At 44.3% G+C, this 26983-nt stretch overlaps 1 protein-coding gene across 1 annotated transcript in view; it reads left to right on the top strand.

The window, feature by feature from the left end:
• The window catches only part of LOC144598053 (vitamin D3 hydroxylase-associated protein-like), a 52841-nt gene extending 27282 nt beyond the window's left edge, over positions 1–25559 (top strand). Inside the window, exons 11-16 of the mRNA XM_078407935.1 lie at positions 10888–10987; positions 14289–14332; positions 14963–15002; positions 17300–17408; positions 21048–21193; positions 25434–25559. Of these exons, the coding sequence (XP_078264061.1) occupies positions 10888–10987; positions 14289–14332; positions 14963–15002; positions 17300–17408; positions 21048–21193; positions 25434–25559 (565 nt within the window). The remainder of the gene's footprint in view (positions 1–10887; positions 10988–14288; positions 14333–14962; positions 15003–17299; positions 17409–21047; positions 21194–25433) is intronic.
• Positions 25560–26983: the final 1424 nt, after the last annotated feature.

The following is a 26983-nucleotide window of genomic DNA, read 5'->3' as shown; positions in this document are numbered from 1 at the left end:
TTTGGTACAGGTGGAGAAGGCTGGAGCAAAGCCCTAAGACTAAATTGGGTGTGTTAATGAAAGTCAGAAAATAATTATAAAAGGATATAGTAGTTTCTACTCCAGAAATATACTCGAGAGTCAAGCGTTTGGTCTCATAATGATTTGTGTATCTTTAATATGCCATCTAATTTTCAGCTTCCTCATATCTTAACAATAATCCACTTCATCCAAAACTAAAAAATGTTGGAAATACTGAGCCGGTCAAGCTGCGCCTATGTACAAAGAAACCATGTCAACATCTGGGGTCAGAGACCCTTTGTGAGAACTGCAAAGGAAACAAAAGTTTGTAAATTTCACAAGTTCACAAGTTATAGGAGTAGAATTAGGCCATTTGGCCCATTGAGTCTACTCCACCATTCAATCATGGCTGATCTCTGCCTCCTAATCCCTTTTTCCTGCCTTCTCCCCATTATCCTTGATATCCATTCTAATCAAGAACTTGTCTATCTCTGACTTAAAAATATCCACTGACGGCCTCCACAGCCCGCTGTGGCAATGAGTTCCACGGATTAACGATCCTTTGACTAAAGATGTTCCTCCTTACTTCCTTTCTAAAAGAGCACCCATTAATTCTGAGGCTATGACTTCTGGTCCAAGACTCTCCCACCAGTGAAAACATCCTTTCCACATCCACTCTATCTATGCCTTTCATTATTCTGTAAGTTTCAATGAGGTCCCCCCTCAACCTTCTAAACTCCAGCGAGTAGAAACCCAGTGCTGTCAAACGCTCATCATATGCTAACCCACTCATTCCTGGAATCATTCTTGTAAACCTCCTCTGGACCCTCTCCAGAGCCAGCACATCCCATCTCAGATATGGGGCCCAAATTTGCTTACAGTACTCCAAATGCAGCCTGACCAGCGCCTTATAGAGCCTCAGCATTACATCTCTGTTTTTGCATTCCAGTCCTCTTGATGTAAATGCTAGCATTGAATTTGCCTTCCTTACTACCGATTCAACTTGCAAGTGAACTTTTTTTGAGTCCTGCACCTGCACTCCCAAGTCCCTTTGCACCTCCGATTTCTGGATTCTCTCTCCACTTAGAAAATAATCTATGCCTTTATTCTTTTTACCACAATGCATGACTCCGCACTTTGCTATACCAAATTTTATCTGCCACTTCTCTGCCCACTCTCCTAACCTGTCCAAGTCTTTCTTGAGAGTTCTTGCTTCCTCTACACTGCCTGCCCCTCCATCTATCTTAGCATCATCTGTACACTTGGCCACAAAGCCTTCAATCCCCTCATTAAAATAATTAATATACTATGGCGAGTCCGAAAACTTGTTGGTTGTAGAAGAAGTTTATTGCAGCCGCAATATTCGAATACAGAGTTAAACAACAAGGTAAAGGACAACCATCAAAAACTTACTGTCTTCTTCGAAGACTTCGCCGAACTGAACATTTCGGGCGCCAAAAGCGCACATGACCACGCTGGCCAATCAGCGATGTCGCTCCCTGGACCAATCCCCATGGTCGCGTTCACACGTGACCTCGCTGGCCAATCCGAGGGTTCGACGACCTGGACCATTCTCTATGGTCGCTACATGACCCCCCCCAGAACCCGAGGTGCGGAACCTAGCAGGGAGCTGGATTTCGCGACCATAACGAGTACGGAGAGGGACAGCCTGAACCACAGGAGCCGGGGGTTCCGGACTTGGCGGAACTGCCGGAACGGGAGGTCCTGGAGGAACTGCCGGAACGGGGGGTCCTGGAGGAACTGCCGGAACGGGGGGTCCTGGACTGAGCGGAACTAACGGAGGTCGGCCTCTCCTAGGGGTTTGACCGACCAGGACTGGTTGATCCGGATCCAAATGTGCAGGTTTGAGCCGGGACACCGAGACGAGCTCACTCTTGCCGCACATGTCTAAGGTGAAGGTAGCCGTTCCCTTACGCAAAACCCGGAATGGCCCTTGATAGACCCTCTGCAACGGGGCGCGATGGGAATCTTTTCGCAGAAAAACAAACTCACAGTCCTTCAGGGAAGGCGGTTCATGTACCATGGGACACCCATGACGTGAAGTCGGAACTGGAGCCAGGGAGCCCACCCGTTCCCGGAGAGATGCTAACACTGATGGGACTGTAGGCAGCTGGTCTGAAGGGTCCAGAAACAAATCTCCGGGTACTCGAAGTGTCGAGCCATATACTAGCTCCGCGGACGATGCACCGAGATCTAGCTTAGGAGCAGTCCGGATGCCCAAAAGAACCCAAGGGAGCTGGTCTACCCAGTCCGGGCCTTCAAGCCTTGCACTGAGGGACGCCTTAAGTTGACGGTGGAACCTTTCTACGAGTCCATTTGCCTGGGGGTGATATGCAGTAGTGGGTTGTAACTTGGAACCGTACAGTTCTGCGAGCGCGGCCCAGAGGGACGAAGTGAACTGTGGCCCTCTGTCAGTGGTAATAACTGCCGGGACCCCGAAACGAGCTACCCAATGAAGGGCCAAAGTCCTAGCACAAGACGCTGACGAAATATCAGACAATGGGAAAGCCTCTGGCCACCGGGTGAACCGATCCACCACCGTGAGGAGGTGGGTGTAGCCCCGGGAGGAAGGCAAAGGCCCGACCAAATCCACGTGGATGTGGAAAAAACGAACTGCTGGGACCTCGAAATCCTGTACGGGGGGCTGGACATGGCGCTGGACTTTAGCGGTCTGACAGGGAACGCAGGAACGCGCCCAACCCGCTACCTGTTTCCGTAGGCCATGCCAGACAAACCGAGCTGCTACCAAAGCAGAGGTGGAGCGGATGGACGGGTGCGCCAGCCCATGAATGGCATCGAAAACCCGGCGCTGAAGGGAGGGCGGTACTACCGGCCTGGGACAGGGAAGAGAAACATCGCACCAGACTTTTGTGCCTTCCGACCCACAAGCTACCTGGGCCAACTTCAATCCCGAAGTGGTGGACTGGTATGCCGAAGCGGTATCCGCTAGAAGCTGTGCCTCCGCAAGCTCCTGGGGATCCACTTCGCAGTCCACCGCCGAAATAGGGGAAAAAGCAGGTCTAGACAGGGCGTCAGCAACGGCATTAAGCTTACCCGCGACATGACGGACATCGGTGGTGAATTCGGAGATAGCAGTCAGGTGCCGCTGCTGGCGGGCCGACCATGGGTCAGACAATTTAAAAAATGCAAATGTTAATGGTTTGTGGTCCGTAAAGGCCACAAATGGGCGGCCCTCAAGGAAGTACCTGAAATGACGAACAGCTAAATAGAGAGCCAGAAGCTCTCGGTCAAATGCGCTATACTTCAGCTCAGCCGAATTTAGTTGCCGGCTGAAAAACGCTAAAGGCTGCCAACGGCCACCGACCTGCTGCTCCAGAACCCCGCCCACCGCCACGTCAGAGGCGTCAACCGTCAGGGCCGTGGGGGCGGAGGGGCTCGGGTGGACCAACATGGTGGCGTCTGCCAAGGCTGCCTTAGCTGCTGTAAAAGCCGACTCTGCGGCCGGGGACCATATCAACTCTACCGGTTTTCCTGCAATGCATTGGAAAAGCGGGCGCATGACTCGCGCAGCTGCCGGAACGAACCGAAGGTAGAAATTAACCATGCCTACGAACTCCTGTAGCCCTTTTACTGTGGTGGGCCTGGGAAATGCCCGGATAGCCTCCACCTTCTCGGGCAAAGGGGAGGCGCCGGCAGGGGTAATTCTGTGCCCTAGAAAATCAAGAGCAGGGAGGCCGAATTGACACTTGGAGGGTTGGATAATGAGCCCGTGGTCTTGGAGCCGCTGGAACACGGTCCGCAAGTGGACCTGGTGTTCCTGCACTGAGGGGCTGGCGACCAGGATGTCGTCTAAATAAATAAACAAAAAGGGTAAACCCCGGCCCACACGGTCCATCAGTCGTTGGAAAGCCTGTGCCGCGTTCTTTAAACCGAAAGGCATACGCAACCATTCAAACAACCCGAACGGAGTAATCGTTGCAGTTTTCTGTATGTCCTCCGGTCGCACCGGAATCTGGTGGTATCCTCGCACCAAATCGATTTTGGAGAACACCACCGCTCCTTCCAGCCCAGACGAAAAGTCCTGTAGGTGCGGTATGGGGTAGCGATCAGCCGTGGTGACAGCATTGAGACGCCGATAATCGCCACATGGTCTCCACCCCCCAGATGCCTTGGAGACCATATGTAACGGCGAGGCCCACGGGCTGTCAGACTGACGGACAATTCCCATTTCCTCCATCTTCCTGAACTCCACCCGTGCCACCACCAGTTTGTCTGGCGGTAGTCTCCTGGCCCGAGCGAAAACGGGAGGGCCTTCGGTGCGGATGTGATGGACCAGGCCATGCTTGGCCGAAGACGTGTCAAAACGTTGAATGAGCAGCTCTGGAAACTCCGCCAGGATCTCAGCATACGAGTCAGGGGCCGCGACGACGGCCTGGACAGTAGGGCTGGGCGGGAAGGCGATTGTCGGAGCGACGGGCTCATCTCCGGCGGAAGGTCGGAGGTCGTTACCGCGGACATCAGGGACCAGTGAAAAAGCCCAGAGAAAATCTGCGCCCAGGATCGCTTGTCTGACGTCGGCTATGATGAATGGCCATTCGTACGTGCGGAGGCCTAACACAAGGGACATCTTCCGTATACCGAAAGTGCGAATGGGGCTGCCATTAACCGCGATGAGGGTGGGACCTGTCTTACCCGATCTGGTTTCGAGGTCGGTCGGCGGCACTATACTGACGATGGCTCCCGTGTCCACCAAAAATTCTGTGTCCGTGAATCGATCATGGACGTAGAGGCGTCGGTTCTGGCCAATCGTAACTGCCCCTATGTACGATCGGCCGAGGCATTTCCCGCGAAGGTACAAGGCGAGCGGCAGTTGCGGGATTCGCTACCCCATCGTAGGTGATAATAGCACCAGCTGCGCTTGTGCGGATCTTTTTGGCGGGCTTTCGGAGAATTGGCGGGAGACGCGGCGCCATCTTGATGTCGCTGTGGCGTGGTCACTGATGTCGAGACCTTGTTGATCGAACCGCTTGCCTTGTTTTTAGCCGCTATGAGCGCGTCCGCTTTCGCTGCATATGCTTCGGGGTCCTTAAAAGAACAATCCGTGACCAGCAGTCGGACATCCTCAGGAAGCTTCTCTCGGAATGCCTGTTCGAACATAGGGCAATCCGTATGCTCACCGGCTAGCATCATCATTTCGGACATGAGAACGGAAGGCCGTCGGTCTCCAAGATCCGGTAGGTGCAGAAGTCTTGCAGCGCAATCATGCTTATTAAACCCGAAGGTTCGCAGTAACACTTTCTTCATGGCCTCGTACTTGCTTTCCGCAGGTGGATTAACGATGAACCGCATCACGCGCGTGGTCGTCTCCGACGATAGAGCGCTGACGAGGTAGTAATACATCGTGGAGTCGTCCGATATCTTCTTTATATGAAATTGAGCTTCGGTGTGGATAAACCAAGATTGCGGTGCATGCGTCCAAAACAACGGAAGGTGAACGCTTACCGCGCTTAACTCCGGTGTGCCCGGCGCGGCCATCAACAACGAGGCGTCGTGTTCCTGCATAGTCGGTGATCGTCCAGATCACGTCGGGGTCACCAATATGGCGAGTCCGAAAACTTGTTGGTTGTAGAAGAAGTTTATTGCAGCCGCAATATTCGAATACAGAGTTAAACAACAAGGTAAAGGACAACCATCAAAAACTTACTGTCTTCTTCGAAGACTTCGCCGAACTGAACATTTCGGGCGCCAAAAGCGCACATGACCACGCTGGCCAATCAGCGATGTCGCTCCCTGGACCAATCCCCATGGTCGCGTTCACACGTGACCTCGCTGGCCAATCCGAGGGTTCGACGACCTGGACCATTCTCTATGGTCGCTACAATACTGTACAACATTAAGAGAAATGGCCCCAGCGCCGATCCTTGCTGAACTCCACAAATCACTGGCAGCTAACCTGAAAAAGTGCCTTTTATTGCAACTCTTTGCCTTCTGCCATCCAGCCAACTATCCATGCTATCCATGCTAGTATCTTCCCTTCAACACCATGGGCTCTCATCTTCCTTAGCAGCTTGACGTGCGGCAACTTATCGAAGGCCTTCTGAAAACCTAGGTAAACAACATCTCCATCCTCTTCTCTGTCTGTCCTGCTATTAACTTCCTCAAAGAACTCCAGCAGATTCATCAGGCAAGATCTTCCCTTCACAAAACCATGCTGACTTTGGTCTATTTTATCGTGAACTTCCAAGTACTGCGTAACCTTAACCTTTATAATTGACTCTAAAATCTTACCAAATTAGCTGGGAGGTTGGGGGAAGACAATGTCCCTGATAAAGTAAAACTGAGATGACCATGGGGATAAAAAGATAAAAAAGTGCTGCAGGGACTCAAATGGTCAGGCAGCATCTAGAGAAGGAATGGATAGAGGCGATGTTTTGAGTCAGGATCCTTCTTTAGACTGACCAGACTGAAGAGGGGTCCTGACCCGAATCGAGGCCTGTCCTTTCCCTCCACAGGATACTGCCTGACACGTGCTTTGTGTTTCTCCAGTGCTTTGTGTTTTGCTCAGGTTTCCAGTATCTGCAGTCTCTTGCGTGACTGTGGAGATAAACTGTAAACAAGATTATCTGATCAGTGTGTGAAACGGAGCCATTAGTAAGAACCGAGACAAAGGAATGTGGGGCTTGTCAAGTCAGGAAGATCGATATTCAAGGACTCAAGTTGGGTGATCTCGACCTGTGTGGGAAATCAAGGCAAGGCCGCAAAACCATCAGGGATGCTGAGAGACATTTTCTGTCCCAGACTAACCACACAGGCACCTGTAGATTGTGGCAAGACTATAACGTGCGACAAAGTGAAGTTGGGCAGTATCACAGCCAACAACACAACCCTCCATGATAAGCTCAACCCCTTCCAACCTGCACAGGAAATGGAGGTATGAACCTCGCAAAGCCATCAAGGATGCCAAGAGACAAAGTTAAGTCGGGCCATATCGCTGGTGACCACGCATCCCTCCCTGACAAGCTCAATACCCCTGCCAACTGGTTCATGAAGTTTCTGAGGACATGTCTGCGGACTCCATCCCAGACAGTCACCTTTCGTGGGGTCGCTCTCTGCACGGCTGATGTGACATTTGTGACAGTGACGATAGGGGTGGCTGGTGTCATTCCACTCATCTTACATTTTGAACTCTGCCTTCTGCACCATAATTCCAGTCAATGTCTTCTCCAAAATCCTGGACCTAGGACTTAGCACCCCTGAACAACTGGATCCTTGTCTTCCTGATCCATAGATTGCAATCAGCCAGGATAGTCAATAACACATCATCCACAATTATTCTCAAGAGAGTCTGCATTCTTAGCCTCTTTTTATAATCCATCTACAATTACAAATGTGTGCAAATTTTTTTACTATCTCCATTTAAAAGTTTACAGATGATACCGTCGTAGTGGGCCAAATCTCAAATAATGATGAGACAGAGCAGAGGAAGGTGATAAGAACCTTAGTAATATAGTGTCAAGACAACAACCTCTCCTGCAATGTCAGCCAAACAAAGGAGCTCGTCATCAACTTTAGGAAGTGGAGTGATGTACACGCTCCAGACTGTACTAATGGTACTAGAGTGAAGATGGTTCAGAGCTTCAAGTTCCTGGGTGTAAATATCACCACCTATTTGTCCTATTCCAGCAACATTGACACTCTGGCCAAGAAAGCACATTAATGCCTCTGCAACCTCAGAAGGCTAAGGAAATTCGGCATGCTTCCAATGACTCTTACCCCTCAGATACATCATAAAAAACATCTCATCTTATTGCATCGCAGCTTGGTGTGGCCGTTGTTCTGCCCAAGGCCACAATAAATTGCAGAGAGGTGTGAATGCAGCCCAGTGCAGCACACACATCATCCTCCCCCTAATGACTCCAACTATACTTCATGCTGCCTCACAAAAGCAGCCACTATAATCAAGGCCACCTCACACCGGTCATCTTCTATTCTCCCCTGTCCCATCAAGCAGACAATACAAAAGCTTGAAAACACATACCACTAAATTTAAGAACAGCTTCTTCCCTGCTGCTATCAGACTCTTAAATAGATCTCTGATATGCTAAGGATGAATACCTGATCTTCTAATCTACCTTGTTGCAGCCTTTGTACTTTTGTTTTATCTGCACTTTCTCTGTAAGCTGCAGAACTATATGCTGCACTCTGTTCATTTTCTCTGTTGCACGATCCAATATTCTCATGTGCGTTATGATGTGGATGTATAGCACAAAAAAACACATTTTCACCATATATCAGTATGTGTGACAATAATGAACCAATGCCAATCCCAATACTGAAAGAAAGAGCTGAGTTACAATTTCAAGTCACATTTACCTGACATTTAAGCATTGTTCTCCTTGAACAATGGGCTAAGTACTAAAGGAGACACAAAGAACAAAGCTGGTTTACAAAAACGAGACAAATTGTTGGAGTAACTCCGCAGGCCAGGCAGCATCTCTGGAGAATGTGGATAGGTGACATTTTGGGTCGAGACCCTTCTTTGGACTGATTGTACTAAGTACTAAGTTGAGGAATGATATTGCAAGCCCTAAACTACTCTTTTAGAATTATTTGGTTTTATAAGGAGTCCGCTGATAAATGCAAATGCAACCTCAAAGCTGAAATTTCATTATTCAAAGTGATTTACAGTTCATGTAAATTTCCTTACAGAAACCTGCAAACCTTCCACAACATAAGTTGATTCCTTTGTTTGCTTTAGGTTTTATTCTTTATTCAATAATGGGCTGATGTAGTATAAATAGCTTACGTTTCGGTCAATTCATGTCCTACTGAACATAAGAACATGAGAAACTGGAGTGTGAGAAGGTCAATCAGCTCCTTCAGCACACTTTGTCACTCAGTAAGTTGTGTAGGAAAATAACTGCAGATGCTGGTACAAATCGAAGGTATCACAAAATGCTGGAGTAACTCAGCAGGTCAGGCAGCATCAAGGAGAGAGGGGATGGGTGACGTTTCGGGTCGAGACGGGCAGTGAAGAAAGCGAATGGTATGTTAGCATTCATAGCAAGAGGATTTGAGTATAGGAGCAGGGAGGTTCTGCTGCAGTTGTACAGGGCCTTGGTGAGACCGCACCTGGAGTATTGTGTACAGTTTTGGTCTCCTAATCTGAGGAAAGACATTCTAGCCTTAGAGGGAGTACAGAGAAGGTTCACAAGATTGATCCCTGGGATGGCAGGACATTCATATGAAGAAAGACTGGATAGACTAGGCTTATACTCGCTGGAATTTAGAAGACTGAGGGGGGATCTTATAGAAACATATAAAATTCTTAAGGGGTTGGAGAGGCTAGATGCGGGAAGATTGTTCCCGATGTTGGAGAAGTCCAGAACCAGGGGTCACAGCTTAAGGATAAGGGGGAAGTCTTTTAGGACCGAGATGAGAAAACATTTCTTCACACAGAGAGTGGTAAGTCTGTGGAATTCTCTGCCACAGAAGGTAGTTGAGGCCAGTTCATTGGCTATATTTAAGAGGGAGTTAGATGTGGCCCTTGTGGCTAAAGGGATCAGGGGGTATGGAGAGAAGGCAGGTACAGGTTACTGAGCTGGATGATCAGCCATGAACATATTGAATGGCGGTGCAGGCTCGAAGGGCCGAATGGCCTACACCTATTATCTATGTTTCTATGAGACCCTTCTTCAGACTGATCAGTCTCGACCCGAAACATCACCATTCCCTCTCTCCTAGATGCTGCCTGACCCGCTGAGTTACTCCAGCATTTTGTGATACCTTGCCACTCAGTAAATTCGGGCTGATTCAATCTCACCCTCAACACAACATTCCAGTTCTCTCCTCATTCTGGCCTACTCCCTTGTGGTTCAAAGTAATGTCAATCTCTCCCTTGACTACATCTTCATAACTCTCCATGGTGAAGAATTCCAAGGAGGCACAAATTTCTGAAAGGAGATGACTTGAGTTTTAAATTGCTTGGATGTGGAGAGGATGTTTCCACTAGTCGGAGAGTCGAGGACCAAAGGCTATAGCCTCAGAATAAAAGGACGTACCTTTAGAAGGGAGTTAAGGAGGAATTTCTTTAGTCAGAGGGTGGTGAATCTGTGGAATTCATTGCCACAGAAGGCTGTGGATGCCAAGTCAATAGATGTTTTTAAGGCAGAGATTCATAGATTTTTGATTAATATGGGTGCCAGGGGTTGAGAGGGAAAGATAAATCAACCACGATTGAATGGCAGAGTAGACTTGATGGGTCGAATGGCCTAATTCTGCTCCTATCACTTATGAACTTTCGGGAGAGGAAATTCCTCCCCATCTCCATTATTAATGGACAACAACTAATTCTGAAAATATGTCGTCTAGTTCTCAATGTCCCCACTATGGGAAGTATCTTTTCAGTATCATCCCTATTTATTCCCTTCAGAATCTTACACCTTTCAATAGAGTCAATTCCCATTCTACTACAATGAGTATGGACTCAACCCGCTCAATCCCTCTTCAAGCACAACACTTAGTTATTTGTTGTTCACAAGCCTGTTGTTCATAAACATACAGTAAAAGAAAAGGGGTAGACTTTTAAGATTTGAACCTCAAAACCATCTGAAATCTCATTTGCAGAAGAAGCAAAACCTAATTTAGTCAGTCAGTCGCCATGAATACTTAATCACAGTATATGGGCGTCTAGCTCAGCATGGGTAAGTTGGGCTGAAGGGCCTGTTTCCATGCTCGTTGACGCCATGACTCTGACACAGATCGATTTTTATGTTGATTGTTTTTTGCTGTCAGCCTCTGAGATATATTTAAATGTCACTAATATCCTCTGTTTTTGTTTTTAAATAGTGATGTATTCTTCGTGAATACACAATAACTAAGTCATTAAAAACTTGTATTTTCCAGTAAAGGCGACATTATCGATCCTCACATAAGAGCTCAAGTATCTACACATGCTCTGCCCAGAGTAATGAAGAAGCTCTTGTATTTTATTTTGAAGCCTTTTGTAAGTATAATTCATTGCTGGGTTGGGATGGGGAGATGGATGGCAGCTGTGTATATACTCCCTACATTGGCCAGAAGGCACTGAGGCTCCAAGATTATTGCTCAGACATATGGCTAAGAACGCTGCCTCGGCAAGGCCAGCATCATAATCAAGGACGAGTCGCACCCTGGCCACTCCCTCTTCTCCCCTCTCCAATCAGGCAAAAGGTATATATGTCTGAAAAAGCACACCTCCAGATTCAGGGACAGATACTTCCCAGCTGTTAGCAGGCAACTGAACCATCCTACCGTTACCAGTCAGCAGTCCTGAACTGCTACCTACCTCATCAGGGACCCTCAGGCTATCCTTGATCGGACCTTACTGGCTTTACTTTGCACTAAACGTTATTCCCTTATCATGTATCCATAAACTGCGAATGGCTCGATTGTAATCATGTACTCTGTTTGGTTGGTTGGCATGCAACAAAAGCTTTTCACTCTACCTCGGTACATGTGACAATAAACTAAACTGAAGATTGTAAAAAGTAATGTAAATCTTTTTAACATTTGGCCATCTGAATATCCACTACCAAAACTGATGAATCTTTTATCTCCCAACTTGCAACCACTGGGGATGCATTTTGTTGAAGTACCGGGCAATAAGCAAATAAGCACAAAAATAAATAAGCACAAAATACAGACACTAGAGGTTGCCCAAAATGTTATCATTAGGATTAATTATTGCTATTAACTAGGATACATTAATTAATCAAGTGATTTAAAATGTTTTTTGCATCTGGTATTAGTATTAATATTTGCAGTGAATGCACGGCCCACCTTTACACAAAGTGTGGTCGGTGCCTGGAACGTGCTGTTAGGGCTAGTGGTGGAAACAGGTACAATAGTGGCTTAGAAGAGGCTTATTTTGGCCCATAAATACTCAGAGAATGGAGGCAGAAGGGTTTAACCTGTTCGCTGCCAAGATTTCTTTTCACTATTGGCCATGGCCTGAGTATACTCGGGGGTGACACCAAACAGGTTCATTTAGCATCATATTCAGCAAGAACATTGTGGGCTGAAGGGCCTGTTCCTGTGCTGTACTGTTCTATGAAGGGAGGCACTCTGATGGTTTAATAAATATGGTAATGGAAAGGGTTGCAGGGTGCTCTGGAATGTTCTTGCATGATCGTCTGACAAGGAATTCCGACTGCTAAAAGCATAATTAATCAGCATGCTCCTTCTCTCTTGCCTTTATCTACTATATTGTCTTGGCAGAAGTATGGATTTTCCCCTTGTATTGTGCAATGTACAGTACAAGATGATAAATCCAGCCAGAATGGCAAACTGTCCAGGCAACAGAAGGTTGCTTGGATACCCTGCAGATCTACTATGTGAGAGTTTCATTCACAGAATGATATTTGCTGGAATGTGCTGATTGACTCACTCTGTGGTTGTTGAACAGCCTGCAAAAATATCTCCATCACCCAATGGCCAATATAGTTCCTTGTGTCTCCATGTGACTTGGCTGTCTGTTAGGAACAAATACGATGCAGGATAAATGAACCATGACTGAACCTTGACTGAATGGACCAGGGCGTGGCACAGTGGTGCTGCTGGTAGAGCTGCTGCCTCGCAGCACTAGAGTCCTCGGTTTGATGTTGACCTCGGGTGCTGTCTGTATGGAGTTTGCATGTTTTCCCTGTGGTTTCCGTCCGGGTATTCTGGGATTCCTCCCACATCCCAAAGACGTACGGGTTTGTCGGTTAAATGGCCTCCAAAATTGCACCTAATGTGTAGGGAGTGGATTCGAAAATGGGATAACATAGAACTAGTGTTAATGGGTGATCAATGGTCTGTGTGGACTGGGTAGGCCGAAGGGCCAATTTCCATGCTGTATCTCTAAACTAAACTGTAGCCACGGAGTGACTAACTAATTGACAGTTAACCAGTAAACCTCTCTACTTATTTAGGCAGCCTCCGGTATACATTAATCTGCATATCTAAAGAGAATTAAAAATCCAACTTGTTAAGTCTTTCCTCCAATTTTCATTAGGTACAAGGCTCAATAACCTATCTACCTTGAGTCTTGCAGTTTTTAAAACTGGTCTGCAGGATGTGATTTCTCATCCAGCTTAGGGGGTCCCAGTTTATGGATGAGCTGACTTCGGGAATTTTTTTAAGAATTTTGCAAGATAATAATAAAAAATATTTTGTGGTGTTCATTATCGACTGCTTACCGCATATGTTCCACCAGTTTAATTATGGGTGATGGTAGAGTGGGTATATGGAACGATCTGCCAGAGGAGGCGGTTGAGGCAGGTACTGTAACTGCATTTGACACACACTTGGACAGGTACATGGATAGGAAAAGGTTTAGTATATAGGCCAAATGTGGGCAAATGGGACAAGCTTAGATGGGGCATCTTTGTTGGCATGGAGAAGCTGGGCCAAGTACAGCTGTTTCCGTGCTGTATAACTCTATGTCTCTCTATAACATAGTATATTCAACAAAACGGAAGAATTATAGAAAGTTATACAGATTGATATGATATGAGTAGCTATAGAAAACGGACATTTCTGACTTATGGAAAAATTGTTTGTTGATAGTTTGTTTGTAACCCAGGGCGTGCCTGTAATATAATTTATATTATATAGTAATCATAATCATAAATCTGATTTTATTTATTAATATCTTTGTTAGTGTTTTGTAACCAGATTTCTCTTTTTATCTTTGAATTTTTGGAGTTTGGCAATGCTACCACTTACCTCCTGTTTGAAGACATTTAGCAGAACTCCATGGCTTCTAAAGCCTGGTGAAAGACAGCAGTTTAAGAGCCACCCAACATTTCTAGCACAGTAACATTTTCCTATAGCTGTGGTCTAATGTCTGGTCTTTTACAATAGAACATATAAAGCAGACTTTAACCTTTCCATAAATGCGGTTATGATGTAGCATAGTGGTGCAGCTGGTAGAGTGGCTGCCTTACAGCTCCAGAGATCCAGGTTTGATTCTGACCTCGGGTGCTCTCTGTGTGGTGTTTGCATGTTCACCCTGTGACTGCATGGGTTTCCTCCAGGTGCTCCGGTTTTCTCCCACATCCCAAAGATGAGATTGTAGGTTAATTGGCCTCTTGCATTGCCCCTAGTATGTAGAGACTAGATGCAAAAGTGGGATAACAGAGAACCAGTGTGAAAGGATAACCCATGGTCAGCATGAACTCGGTGGGCCAAATGGCTTGTTTTCATGCTGTATATCGAAACTAAACAACCAATCTTTTCAATTATGTCAGGGCTGTTAATTAATTTTACTTTCCTTTTACCAGAGTCCCAGAGTTGCTGCGGGCTTTAAGGCAACAACAGGACTAGGGTGAGTATAAGTTAAGAAAGAGATTGAAAAGGTATGTATATATGTGCAAGTTCTCGTTCAGGTTTTGGCCAATTTTTTTCTTGTTAGAATTGATCCTTCAAAGGTTTCAAAAGGTGAAGTTCTCTGGAGAACAAGATTAAGTAAACAACTTGGACAAGTGATGTAAAACGTTTAAAGAAAATAGCAAAAAACAGAATTTTTCTATTGTGAGATAGAAGTTGAATATTATCAGTCCCTCCCAACCTCCGTAGAGTCATAGAGTGATACAGAGTGGAAACAGGCCGTACGGCCCAACTTGCCCACTCCGGCCAACATGTCCCAGCTACACTAGTCCAACTACCTGCATTTGGTCCATATTCCTCCAAACCTGTACTATCCATGTACCTGTCCAACTGTTTCTTAAATGTTGGGATAGCCCATGCCTCAACTTACTCTTCTGGCAGCTTGTTCCATACACCCACCACCTTTTGCGTAGAAAAAGGTGTAACTCCTCAAAATTCTCTGAAAACAGTTCTCGCCCAATATCACATTCCTTTCTCCTCCATTTCTGTGGGATTGGTGTGTAATGTGATAAAATTCAAGAAAATTGTTTCTAACTATTTTTGATGTTATTATTTCCATATTTTTAAGGTCAATTCAGGAACTGTGGAAGCACCACATTGCAGTTATGGTAAGATCAAACACAGATGACGATACTATACTGATTTGTAAATAAACGGAAAATGTTTGACATTCATTGAATAAAAATAGAATAAATTTGAACTAACATAAAAAACAACTCTGTCCATCTAACTACTATCTACCTCTGATTCCCTCGGACTATCCTTGACTAGAGTTTGCTGGCTTTAAATGTTATTCCCTTATCATGTAACTATTCACTGTAAATGGATTCATTGTAATCATGTATTGTCTTTCTGCTGACTGGTTAGCACGCAACAAAAAACTTTTCACTGTACCTCGGTACACGTGACAATAAACTAAACTGAACTAAACTATATTCACTTCAGATTATCTTTAAAATCAAGTAAAATGTCCTTGTGCTGAAATTGCAGCTTTCTAGTACCATTCCCAATATTTCACTACTTCTGATTTATGAAATATAGAATTGGCACAGAAGAGTTGTAGAACACAGAAGTAGGCAGAATTAGCACGACCCAATAAATTGTTCCATGTTTCAGTTGGAGAGTTAAACTATTCCCTTTTCTCTCTTCTGCATTCTGGGAGAAGATACAGGAACTTAAAAGCTCGCAGGTCCAGACTTAAGAACAGCTTCTTCCTCTTCTTCAGTCTGAAGAAGGGTCTCGACCCGAAACATCACCCATTCCTTCCCTCCCGAGATGCTGCCTGACCCGCTGAGTTACTCCAGCATTTTGTGTCTAGCTTCTTCCTTATTGCTATCCGACTCCTGAACCAATCACCTCTTTCATCCTCCATCCCGGAGGTGTTGTCATGTACTATCCCTTTACATCACTGAGGTGTAGGTACCACATACCTGCACCACCAATATTAAAGAATATTTAAGTACATATTCTGTCTTAGTACATGCAGTAATGATAAATACAACAGTAGCTACCAAGGACGGGTGCTAAACAAGATAGTGCAAGATTGTGATGAGAAATAAGAGTATTAAAGAATATTAAAGTACTGTGATGGAATATGTACTTTAATATTCTTTAGCACCCTTATTTTTCGTTGCAATCTTGTACCATCTTATTTCGCACTTCCTTGTATTTACTGTTCTATTTATCATTACTGCATGTATGCTGTTTACACTGTGAGCTTCATTCGAATGAGGAATTTCATTGCACCCTAGTGTTTATGGCAACAAACTAATCTATCTCTCTATGTACTGCTCAAGATACCAGCTCCTGCAGTTTCTTAAATCTCTATCTAACAGCTTCGTAGGCTCTAGTGGGCATTTCCTCAACAATATTAATCATCTTTTTTTTTTTGGACAATGCCATAAAGAGCTAATCATTTTAAGGCCACGTAATGGTGGGTCTCTCAGAGATCCCTAGAGCAGGGGAACTCTGCCATTGATACTTTGCGGCCATGGTGCCATGTTTGTTGAAACGTGGGGGATGCCTTTTGCACTGTTGCCTCATAGCTCCGGGACCCTGGTTCAGTCCTGATCTCAGATCTGTCAGTGAGGAGCCTGCATGTTCTCCTCATGTCATCTCTCTATGTCCCAAATTCCTCCCCAAAAAAACAAGGAATATGTAGGTTAATTACCCTTCAGTGCAGGCAAATAAAAAAATCAAAGAGGATTTAATGGGCATGTGAAAGAGAATAATTTGTAGAGCACAGGGAAAAAAGAGAAAGAATAGGACAAAGTGATTTTTATTTTGCTGGGAGCTGATATAGATGTGATGGGTCAAATGGCATCCTTCTGACATAGTATGAATTGAATCTGAAGAATGGTCCCAACCCAAAACATCACCTATCCATGTTCTCCAGAGATGTTGCAAAACCCGCTGAGTTCAGTTTAGTTTAGCTTCGAGATACAGCATGGAAACAAGCACTTCGACCCACCAAGTCTGCGCCGACCAGCAATCACTCGTACACTAGTTCTATTCTATATTCTAGGGACAATTTACAAAAGCCAATGAACCTACAAAGCTGTGCATCTTTGGAATCTGGGACGAAACCAAAGCACCTGCAGAAAACCCATGCGGTCACAGGGAGTATGTAGGAACTCGGTACAGACAGCATCCGTAGTCAGTATCAAACCTGGGTCTCTGGCATTGTTAGGTGGCAACTCTGCTACTGTGCCACTCTACTGCCCACTGTGCCACTGTGCCACCCACTTTTACTCAGCTCTTTGTATCCCTTAGTGTAAACCAGCATCTGTAATTCCTTGTTTCTCTTTAGTAAGAACTAGGTTGCTCATTGTTTCTTGGTTAGTTATTTTCAGGGTAAAAAAAGACTGTTGAGAGAAATGAGGGTGAATTCTTGTGCTTTGTCTAGGCATACCGTGATGAATATGTGAATGCATGGAAACATCAGCAGATTGAAGTTTTACTCTGTCCATCATTAGGACCTGCATTCAATATTGGATATGCAGGAAAATTGTCAGGTAGGCAACAATTTAGGATAAACTTCTATAGAAAAGCCCCAGAAAGTAGAACTGTCAAAGAAATAACAATAGAGTCATAGTCATAGAGATATACAGTGTGGAAACAGGCCCTTCGGCCCAACTTGTCCATACCGGACAACTTGTCCCAGCTACACTAGTTCCACCTGTCTGTATTTGGTCCATATCGCTCCCAAACCTGTCCTATCCATGTACCTGTCGAACTGTTTCTTAAATGTTGGGGTAGTCCCTGCCTCAACTATCTCCTCTGGAAGCTTGTTCCATACTCCCGCCACCCTTTGTGTGACAAAAGTTACCCCTCTGTTTCCAATTAAATATTTTCCCCTTCACCTTAAACCTATGTCATCTAGTCCTCGATTCACCTACATTGGGAAAGAGACTCTGTGCATCTACCCGGTTTATTCCTCTCACCTCTATAAGATCACCACTCATCCTCCTGCGCTCCAAGGAATAGAGTCCCAGCCTACTCAACCTCTCCCTATAGCTCAGACCCTCTAGTCCTGGCAACATCCTCGTAAATCTTCTCTGTATCCTTTCCAGTTTGACATATTTCCTATAACACGGTGCCCAGAACTGAACACAATACTCTAAATGCGCCCTCACCAACGTCTTAAAAAACTGCAACAATAGACAATAGGTGCAGGAGTAGGCCATTCGAGCCAGCACCACCATTCAATGTGATCATGGCTGATCATTCTCAATCAGTACCCCGTTCCTGCCTTCTCCCAATACCCCCTGACTTCGATATCCTTAAGAGCTCTATCTTGAATGCATTCAGAGAATTGGCCTCCACTGCCTTCTGAGGCAGAGAATTCCACAGATTTACAACTCTCTGATTGAAAAGGTTTTTCCTCATCTCCGTTCTAAATGGCCTACCCCTTATTCTTAAACTGTGGCCCCTGATTCTGGGCTCCCCCAACATTGGGAACATGTTTCCTGCCTCTAACGTGTCCAACCCCTTAATAATCTTATACGTTTCAATAAGATCCCCTCTCATCCTTCTAAATTCCAGTGTATACAAGCCTAGTCGCTCCAGTCTTTCAACATATGACAGTTCCGCCATTCCGGGAATTAACCTAGTAAACCTACGCTGCACGCCCTCAATAGCAAAACTATCCTTCCTCAAATTTGGAGACCAAAACTGCACACAGTACTCCAGGTGCGGTCTCACTAGGGCCCTGTACAACTGTAGAAGGACCTCTTTGCTCCTATACTCAACTCCTCTTGTTATGAAGGCCAACATTCCATTGGCTCTCTTCACTGCCTGCTGTACCTGCATGCTTCCTTTCAGTGACTAATGCACTAGGACACCCAAATCTCATTGTACGTCCCCTTTTCCTAACTTGACACCATTCAGATAATATTCTGCCTTCCTATTCTTACCACCAAAGTGGATAACCTCACACTTATCCACATTAAACTGCATCTACCATGCATCCGCCCACTCACACAACCTGTCCGTCACCCTGCAACCTCATAGCATCTTCCTCACAGTTCACACTACCACCCAACTTTGTATCATCTGCAACATGACCTCCCAACTTCTATACTCAATACTCTGACTGATGAAAACCAATGTGCCAAATGCCTTTCTGTCAAATGCCAATCGACCTGCGACTCCACCTTCAAGGAACCCTGCACCTGCACTCCTAGATCCCTCTGCTCTACAACATTCCCCAGAGCCCTACCATTCACTGTGTAGGTCTTTCCCATGTTAGACTTCCCAAAGTCCAACACCTCACATTTCTCTGTATTAAATTCCATCAACCATTCCTCAGCCCACCTGGCCAATTGATCAAGATCCTGCTGCAATTTATCACAACCATCTTCACTATTTGGTGTCAAAGTTCAATGATACTTGATTCACGTAAGTGGTTATCAGATGAGTTACATATATCTCTACTAGATGATTGTGAATTAACTTAAGATATGGGTGCAATTGATTATGTGTTTTATCCACTTCTGAGTTCTAAATAACAATAGGTTATCTAAAAAGACCAGTAATATCCCCTCCATTAGATCTAGAATATTCATTGAGTGTAAGCTGTGTAGGAAAAAAAAACTGCAGATGCTGGTCTAAATCGAAGGTAGACACAAAATGCTGGAGTAACTTAGCGGGCCAGGCAGCATCTTGAGAGAGAAGGCATGGGTGATGTTTCGGGTCTGAGGAAGGGTCTCGACCCGAACTGTCACCCTTTCCTTCTCTCCCGAGATGCTGCCTGACCCGCTGAGTTACTTCAGCATTTTGTGTCTATCTTCAAGTGAAAACAGAGATAGTCACAACACAACATTTTGTAAATTAGGAGGCAGTCATTATTGATGAACCATATACTTTGAAAATGCTAAATTTTAGACAAGACAGTGGAATCCAATTTTAAGACCTTTAATTTGTTGGCATGTACATTGTACAAACAAATTCCAAACAGCAATGCACAATGCACAGAAAAGGGGATTTCAGATTTCTGTAGCTTCAAGTAACCCTTGCATTCCCTCTCTCTCTCCATCCTTCCCCCACCCACGGCGTACCAGCTTCAAAGTCGTCTGGTTGAGTCTCATTGTCTGTACTCGTTCTCACCGAGGGTACAGCTAACAATGGCCTGTTTCCTTTATCATCGTTAATTTTTTGCATATCTTTCATTCATTTGTTCTAAATCTCTCTACATCACTGTCTATATCTCTTGTTTCCCTTTCCCCTGATTCTCAGTCTGAAGAAGGGTCTCGACCTGAAACGTCACCTATTCCTTTTCTCCAGAGATGCTGTCTGATCCGTTGAGTTACTCCAGCTTTTTGTGTCTATCTTCAGTTTGAACCAGCATCTGCAGTTCCTCCCTATGCACAATAGTTTTAGACATTTCATTGTCCTGCATAAACAGCATTTGTTATAATAGTTAAGATTATGTCCATGAAACTAAATGCATCCACAAGTTCATAAGTTTTCTGTCTGTGCATAATCATATCGTTATGCCCAGAATACTGAGAACACTGCTCACTTGGAAATTTTTGTTAAATTGCTTTTCTTTGTGTAACGGCTTCTAATTTTTGTTAATCAGGACACTGGGTCCACAGGTGTGTGCTCATGGAAGTGTGCCAATGTTGGCGGAGTAAACTCCCATGCAAACTGGCTAGAGAATATGGTGTACAGGGATGAAGTGTGCTAGTTCTGTAGGAAAATAACTGCAGATGCCGGTACAAATCGCAGGTATCACAAAATGCTGGAGTGACTCAGCAGGTCAGGCAGCATCTAGGAGAGAGGCAATGGGTGATGTTTCGGGTCAAGACCCTTCTTCAGGCTGAAGAAGGGTCTCGACCCGAAACGTCACCCATTCCCTTCTAGATGCTGCCTGACCCGCTGAGTTATTCCAGTATTTTGTGATACCTGTGCTAGTTCTGTGATGCTTTTGCATTTTATAATGTTTAGATCATTCTGCTCCTTTTGGGTATGGCCACCTCGGCCATGTTTTGCGAATCCTGTTGAGATATTCCCATCTTTCCTCAATGACCGCGATTTCTCGCTTTGCGTCAGGGCATTATCCAGAGTGTCTGTTGTTATTACAAGAGATTGGTGAAACTCAGGACAATAACGCGACAGATAAATTGTTTTTATAAATATTTTCCTTTCAGCTGCATCCAGCGGCATGATTATTTTCAACCTGTTAAATTTCCCTGCGGGCGTTGTGCCAGTGACCAGTGTAACGGAGGATGATGAGAAACAGCTGATGAATTACACCGGTTACCTGAATGATATCTGGGACAAAACGTTCAAGAAGGTCAGTGTGACAAAATTTGATTCAGTTTTGTCAGTGTTCTATTATTTGATTGATTTCTGTTTTTAGTACAGTGCATCTGGGAGTAAAACCCATCTTTAGTTTAGTTTAGAGACTCAGCACGGAAACAGGGCCTTCAGCCAACAGAGTCCACGCCGACCAACAATCACCTATACACTAGTTCTATCCTACACATTAGGGGCAATTTACTAGATGGCAGACTCCAAGATGGTGCCCAGGCCAGGCGACTCTTTGTCTGCTGGTCACAGAAGTGGATCTGCAATCACGCATTACAATTTCCAGAAACCAATAAACCTACAAACCTACACGTCTTTGGAATGAGGGAGGAAATTGGGGCACCCGGGGAAAACCCACACGGTCACGGGGAGAACGTACAAACTCCATACTGACAGCACCCTTAGTCCGGATCAAACCCAGGTCTCTGGCGCTGTGAGGCAGCAACTCTACCACTACGGCACTGTGCCGCCCATACAATATTAAATATCAGAATGTGTTTACTGTGCATTGCTTCAGAATATTGATATCAGCTTGGAAATTTGCAATATATGAAGCATAATAATCTTGCTAGACCATTTACCACAGCAACACTTTCAATATAATGGTGGCAATGCAATTCTAGTTATTTGTAATGTCATGATAGTGTATTATGATTACATATTCTGCTGCGCTGCTGCAAGTACGAATTTCATTGTTCTATCTGGGACATATGACAATAAGACACTCTTGACCTGACTCTTGATTGCGACATGCTAAAATTAACTCCTATATAGTTCATTTGAATCTTAGCTCATTTGTTCTGTGAGGTTATTATGTTTCTCTTGAGGAAGAGATCGGGGATGTTGAGTTTAGTTTGGAGATACTCTTGATGTGGCCTCCTCTACATCGGCAAGACCATAGGCCAGCCGAACACTTGCGCTCTATCCACCAGGGCCAGCCGGTGCTCCTGGTTGCTAGTCATTTTAATTCCTGTACCTATTCCCATACTGACCTTTCTGTCCCCGGCCTTCTCCACTGCCTTTCATGGTCCACTTGTCTATGGTCGCGGTTTGAACGTTGACTTCTCCAATTTCAAGTATCCCCCCACCATGTCTTAACCCCCCTCTCCATGCGCTCGCCTTTCTTTCCAGTTCCCTTGCTCGTGTTACCCAGTTGCTTCCCCCTTCCTCCAGCCCACAACTCTTTGACTAAGAGGCATGTGTGCTACAAATTAAAATGGCTGTAGCATTAACTGTGCAGTAGATAAATTAACAGTACTATTTTGTTGTATTTCTTCACATCTGAATTTGCTTGTTAATGTTTAGTCAAATGTAAAGATCACTAACTGCAGTGCCAATTCAGCAAATAGTGGTGAGCTTTGTACCTTGGGTATGGTTAGTTGGAGGGAGCCATGGCATTGAGAACTGGATCAGCTGCTTGCTTTGTAGTTCCGACAGAAGCACCACATTTTCCACTGAGTAAAAGATTTGATGCCAGTAGTTAACCATTAATATTAATAAAATGATTTCTGTTTTGTTGATTGACTTGAAAGGACGTTATTGCTCGGTGGCTAGATAGTGATATTTCTTTGTACCCACTCGCATATCTTATGAAATCCGAGCGCATTATAAAACAAACTGAATCGTTGTTAGTATATCAAAAACTAAACTGCTGGGAGAAGGGAGTTGTTTTGCATTTAATAATGATGTGAATATGATCAACAACAGCATGATAGAGTTAGCAAAGTTATTGAGGGAGGAATTTTCAGCAGATCCTGTCAAAGACTGATAGGACATAGTTCTGGTTTTATTTTCCTCTGAGCCCATTTGAGTTGTTGCCTAGAGGGTGAACATATGACCATACATGCAAACTAGGAAGATGCATGAACATCAAAATGATGACTGGTCTGATTGTAACCATGACTCTGCAGCACTGCCTTCCCTCATATAATCTTTTTTGTTTTAAACTCAAAGCACCCAGATTAGTAGTCCAGTAGATGGTAAAGTTAAAGCAAATATGGAGATTAGAACAAGCAAGTTCCATAGAAAGACAGTCAGGGCAAGACAGGGAACATGATGATTTAATACAAGAAAATTTTAGTACACGAAGCCTAACAGGGAAGGTGGATGGATGTATAGCAGGGATTGCCACATAGACTTGTGATGTAACAGTTGTTACAAAACATGGTTAAGGGATTGGCATCGCTGGCAGCTAAATGTTGTGGGGCATTGATGTTTCTGGCATGACAAGGGCGGATGCAGGAGAGGAGGGGAGTTGCATTATTGGTTGGGGAGGACATTATGGCAATATGATGTCAGAACATACTGTTGCTTGACCATTCAGAATAGATCACCATTTAGGATATCCTCTCCAAATGGAGATCCAGTTAGAAAGGATATCCTGGAGAGAACATCTAGTGAGACCATATGTGTAGAAAGAAATAAGAAAGGGGGGAATTACTTTGGTGGGATGGTACCATAAGCCCCTCAGTAGGCAGTGGGAATTAGAGAAAAAAATATAGAGAGAAATCACAGATAGTTGTTAGAATAATTTTGCAATAGTAAGTAGATTCAACTTCCCTAATGCTTCATACGAAGAAGGAATTTCATTGCACTTGGTGTATTTGACAATAAACAAATCTGAATCTGTTGAATGGGACTGCTTTAGTGCTGAGGGATTAATATATTGGGCAGAATTTGTTAAGTGTGCAGGAAAGTTTTCAGAAGCAATGTGTGGATGGCCTTCTCCCCACAAATCACCCTACAAGGATATTGGTCTCCCTCCAGTTAAAACGCAACCCCTCCCATTTATACAGGTCACATCTGCCACAGAAGAGATTCCAATGGTCCAATTTCCTAAAATCCTCCAGCCTGCACCAACTCTTTAGTCATTTGGTCTGTTTATGCCATTAGCAAATTTAATAATTGTATCTTTAGAGCCTTCGTCCAAATCACTTACAAAAACTGGAAAAAGTTGTGGATTCTGCACTGATCCCGCTTACCAACTAGAAAAAGTTCCATTTATGTCTACTCTCTGTTTCCTGTCAGCCAGGCAATCTGGATCCATGGCATTATTTACCTCCTACACCACGAGCTTTTATTTTCTGCAATGACCTTTGTTTTAATGCCTCATAAAATGCTTTCTGAAAATCCAAGTACAGTATACTTTAGGCTTTTGAGATAAAGCTCGGAAACAGGCCCTTTGGCCCACCAAGTCCACGCTGATGAGCGATCACCCCGTACACTAGCACAATCCTACTCACTAGGGACAATTTACAATTTACAGAAGCCAAATAACCTACAAACCTGTACGTCTTTGGAGTGTGGAAGGAAAACGGAGCACCCGGAGAAAACCCATGTAGTCACAAGGAGAACAAACAAACTCTGTCAGATAGCACCCGTAGTCTGGATCGCACCCGGGTCTCTGGCGCTGTAAGGCAGCAACTCTACCGCTGCGCCATAGCGGGAGGTCAAGCAGCTCCCCATTAATCTACAGCATATATTATTTTTTCAAAAAACTCCAGTGGGCCATAGATGATTTCCTTTTCACAAAACCCTGTTGACTTTAGCTGATCAAATGGATCTTTTCTACGTGCCTTGCTTTAACATCTTTAATAGTAACTTCTCACATTTTTCTTACGATACATGTTGACTTGACTGATTTGTACTTTTCTGCTTTCCGTCTCAGAATCGCAAACTCACTGTCACAGGAAATAGTTGAGGCAAGTAATGGCATTGATTGTTACTGGAAACAGGATGAAAGATAAGGATTATCAAGTGAGAGATAAAAGATTAATGAATTAAGCTGATAGGTTTAGTTGAAGAGGAATCAAATGGTGTATCGATATCAGAAACACACATTGGACTGAATGGCATGTTTCTTTAGACACAGATTGGAATGAAAACAATATGTGGCAATGAGAAAGAAACATGGTGCAACATTTTGATGATTATCATTTTAGCCTTCAGCAGGATAATAAAAAATGGATCCCAGAGAAGACGTATCTACAGATCTAAATGATTTAAATGTGAATATGAGGAGAATGTTAGTACTTAACACTTCAGTAAACCACTACTTCCTCAAATAAACTTATATCGTATCGTATCATACAGGCTATACTGTACATCATCTATTCATGAGCTCCAGAGATTCTGCCTGACCTGCTGAGTTGCTCCAGCACTTTGTCTCTTTTGAGACCCTTAGGTCTACTCTTTGTACTAATATGTTTGATTTCCTTGTATTTCAGGCTGTGGCAGGAGGTGTTGATCTTCCTTTATCTGTGCAGTGTGTGGCCTTACCCTGGCAAGATGAACTCTGTCTTCGTTTCATGAAGGAAGTGGAAAGGCTCGTCAATTTAAAGAAAATTACATAGCTACTTCTGGAACAGAGTAAAACAAAATTGTAGAATAATCTCAGTGACATAGAGCAAGACTTTCTCTGAGGATGATTTTAAAGAATTCATCACTTAATGTCAATGAGCTTGATTAGCTCTTGCATTTACAATTGTACATTTCTACTTTTAGGACATGTTCATGGATGACAGTGAAGTAATTACCTCCTTGTATTGATCTCAGAGTTACTCACAATCAGTTTTTTGGATCATAATGTAGCATTCAATGTTTAAGCAAAGTAATTCCAAAACTTGAGCCGAAATATATCAAATAAAAATATTCAAATTGTAATAGTGAATGTTTGTTTTTTCAAACTGCTAGTTATTGGACTGCAAAGAAACTCAATGGCGTTGCCAGCATTTTTGATACTGTATTTTACAGAATGCGACAGGTTTGGTTTTCAAAAGGGAAAGAAAACTGTTCAAGATAATTGAGGTCAATCCAGACGGCCAGAAATTCTTCAGTGGGTGAAAATGCACAACAATCTGGTGTTGCACAAGGGATATCGTCATTGTCGCTCACAGTTTCACTGCGACAATATTTAAAGTGGTTGAGCATACAGTCCAGGATCTTGTGTACAGAAACCATATTGATCTTAGGACTGCCACATGGTTTCACCAGGATCCCCTTGGGACAGATTTGAGAATGGGCAAAACATGCTTTTGATTGCCATTGGCTCTTTGGTGATTGGAGGTTGCCCCCAGGAGAAAGGTTCTGACCCAAAACGTCACCTATTCCTTTTTTCCGGAGATGCTGCCTGACCCACTGAGTTACTCCAGCATTTTGTGTCTGCCTCCAGGACAAAGATGGTGGTCACTGGAGCATCCTAGACGCGTAAAGAAAAAAAAACAGGAACTTAAGTTTAGGAAGAATGAAACGTCCTGATTCATTCTTCACTATAAGACTGCCAGCAGCGGCTCTGATACAGTTTGGTCCATTAGGTAATGCTGGAGCAGGCCTTTACCTTCTGGTTGGCCGCGTAACCACACTTACAGAAGAAAATGTTTACAGTAATGTTCATCATGCACTGGCCACAGACTGACATTTTTCAAACATGTGCCATAGCTTTCTTGTGCAAGGGTTTCAGCTGTACATAGAATGTAGAACACTACAGCACAGGAACAGGCTGATTATTTGTGCCGAACATGATGCATAGTTTAACTGATCTCATCTGCCTGTACATAATCCATATCCTTTTACTCCTCGCACTTCCGTGTTCCTATCTATAGCCACATTCGTATCTGCCTCCACCACCACCCATGGCAATGCATTCCAGTCCCACACCACTCTCTGAAGAAAACAACTTGCCCTGCACACTTCCATTAAATTTTCCTCCTCATCTTATAACTATGGCCTCTAGTGTTGGACATTTCTACCCTTGTATACAGTTCTGACTGTCTACCCT

This window comes from Rhinoraja longicauda, chromosome 11, assembly GCF_053455715.1.
Source record: "Rhinoraja longicauda isolate Sanriku21f chromosome 11, sRhiLon1.1, whole genome shotgun sequence".
Lineage (NCBI taxonomy): Eukaryota > Metazoa > Chordata > Chondrichthyes > Rajiformes > Arhynchobatidae > Rhinoraja > Rhinoraja longicauda.
Note: the sequence above shows the minus strand (reverse complement) of the source record. Positions and strands in the feature narration are given on the sequence as shown.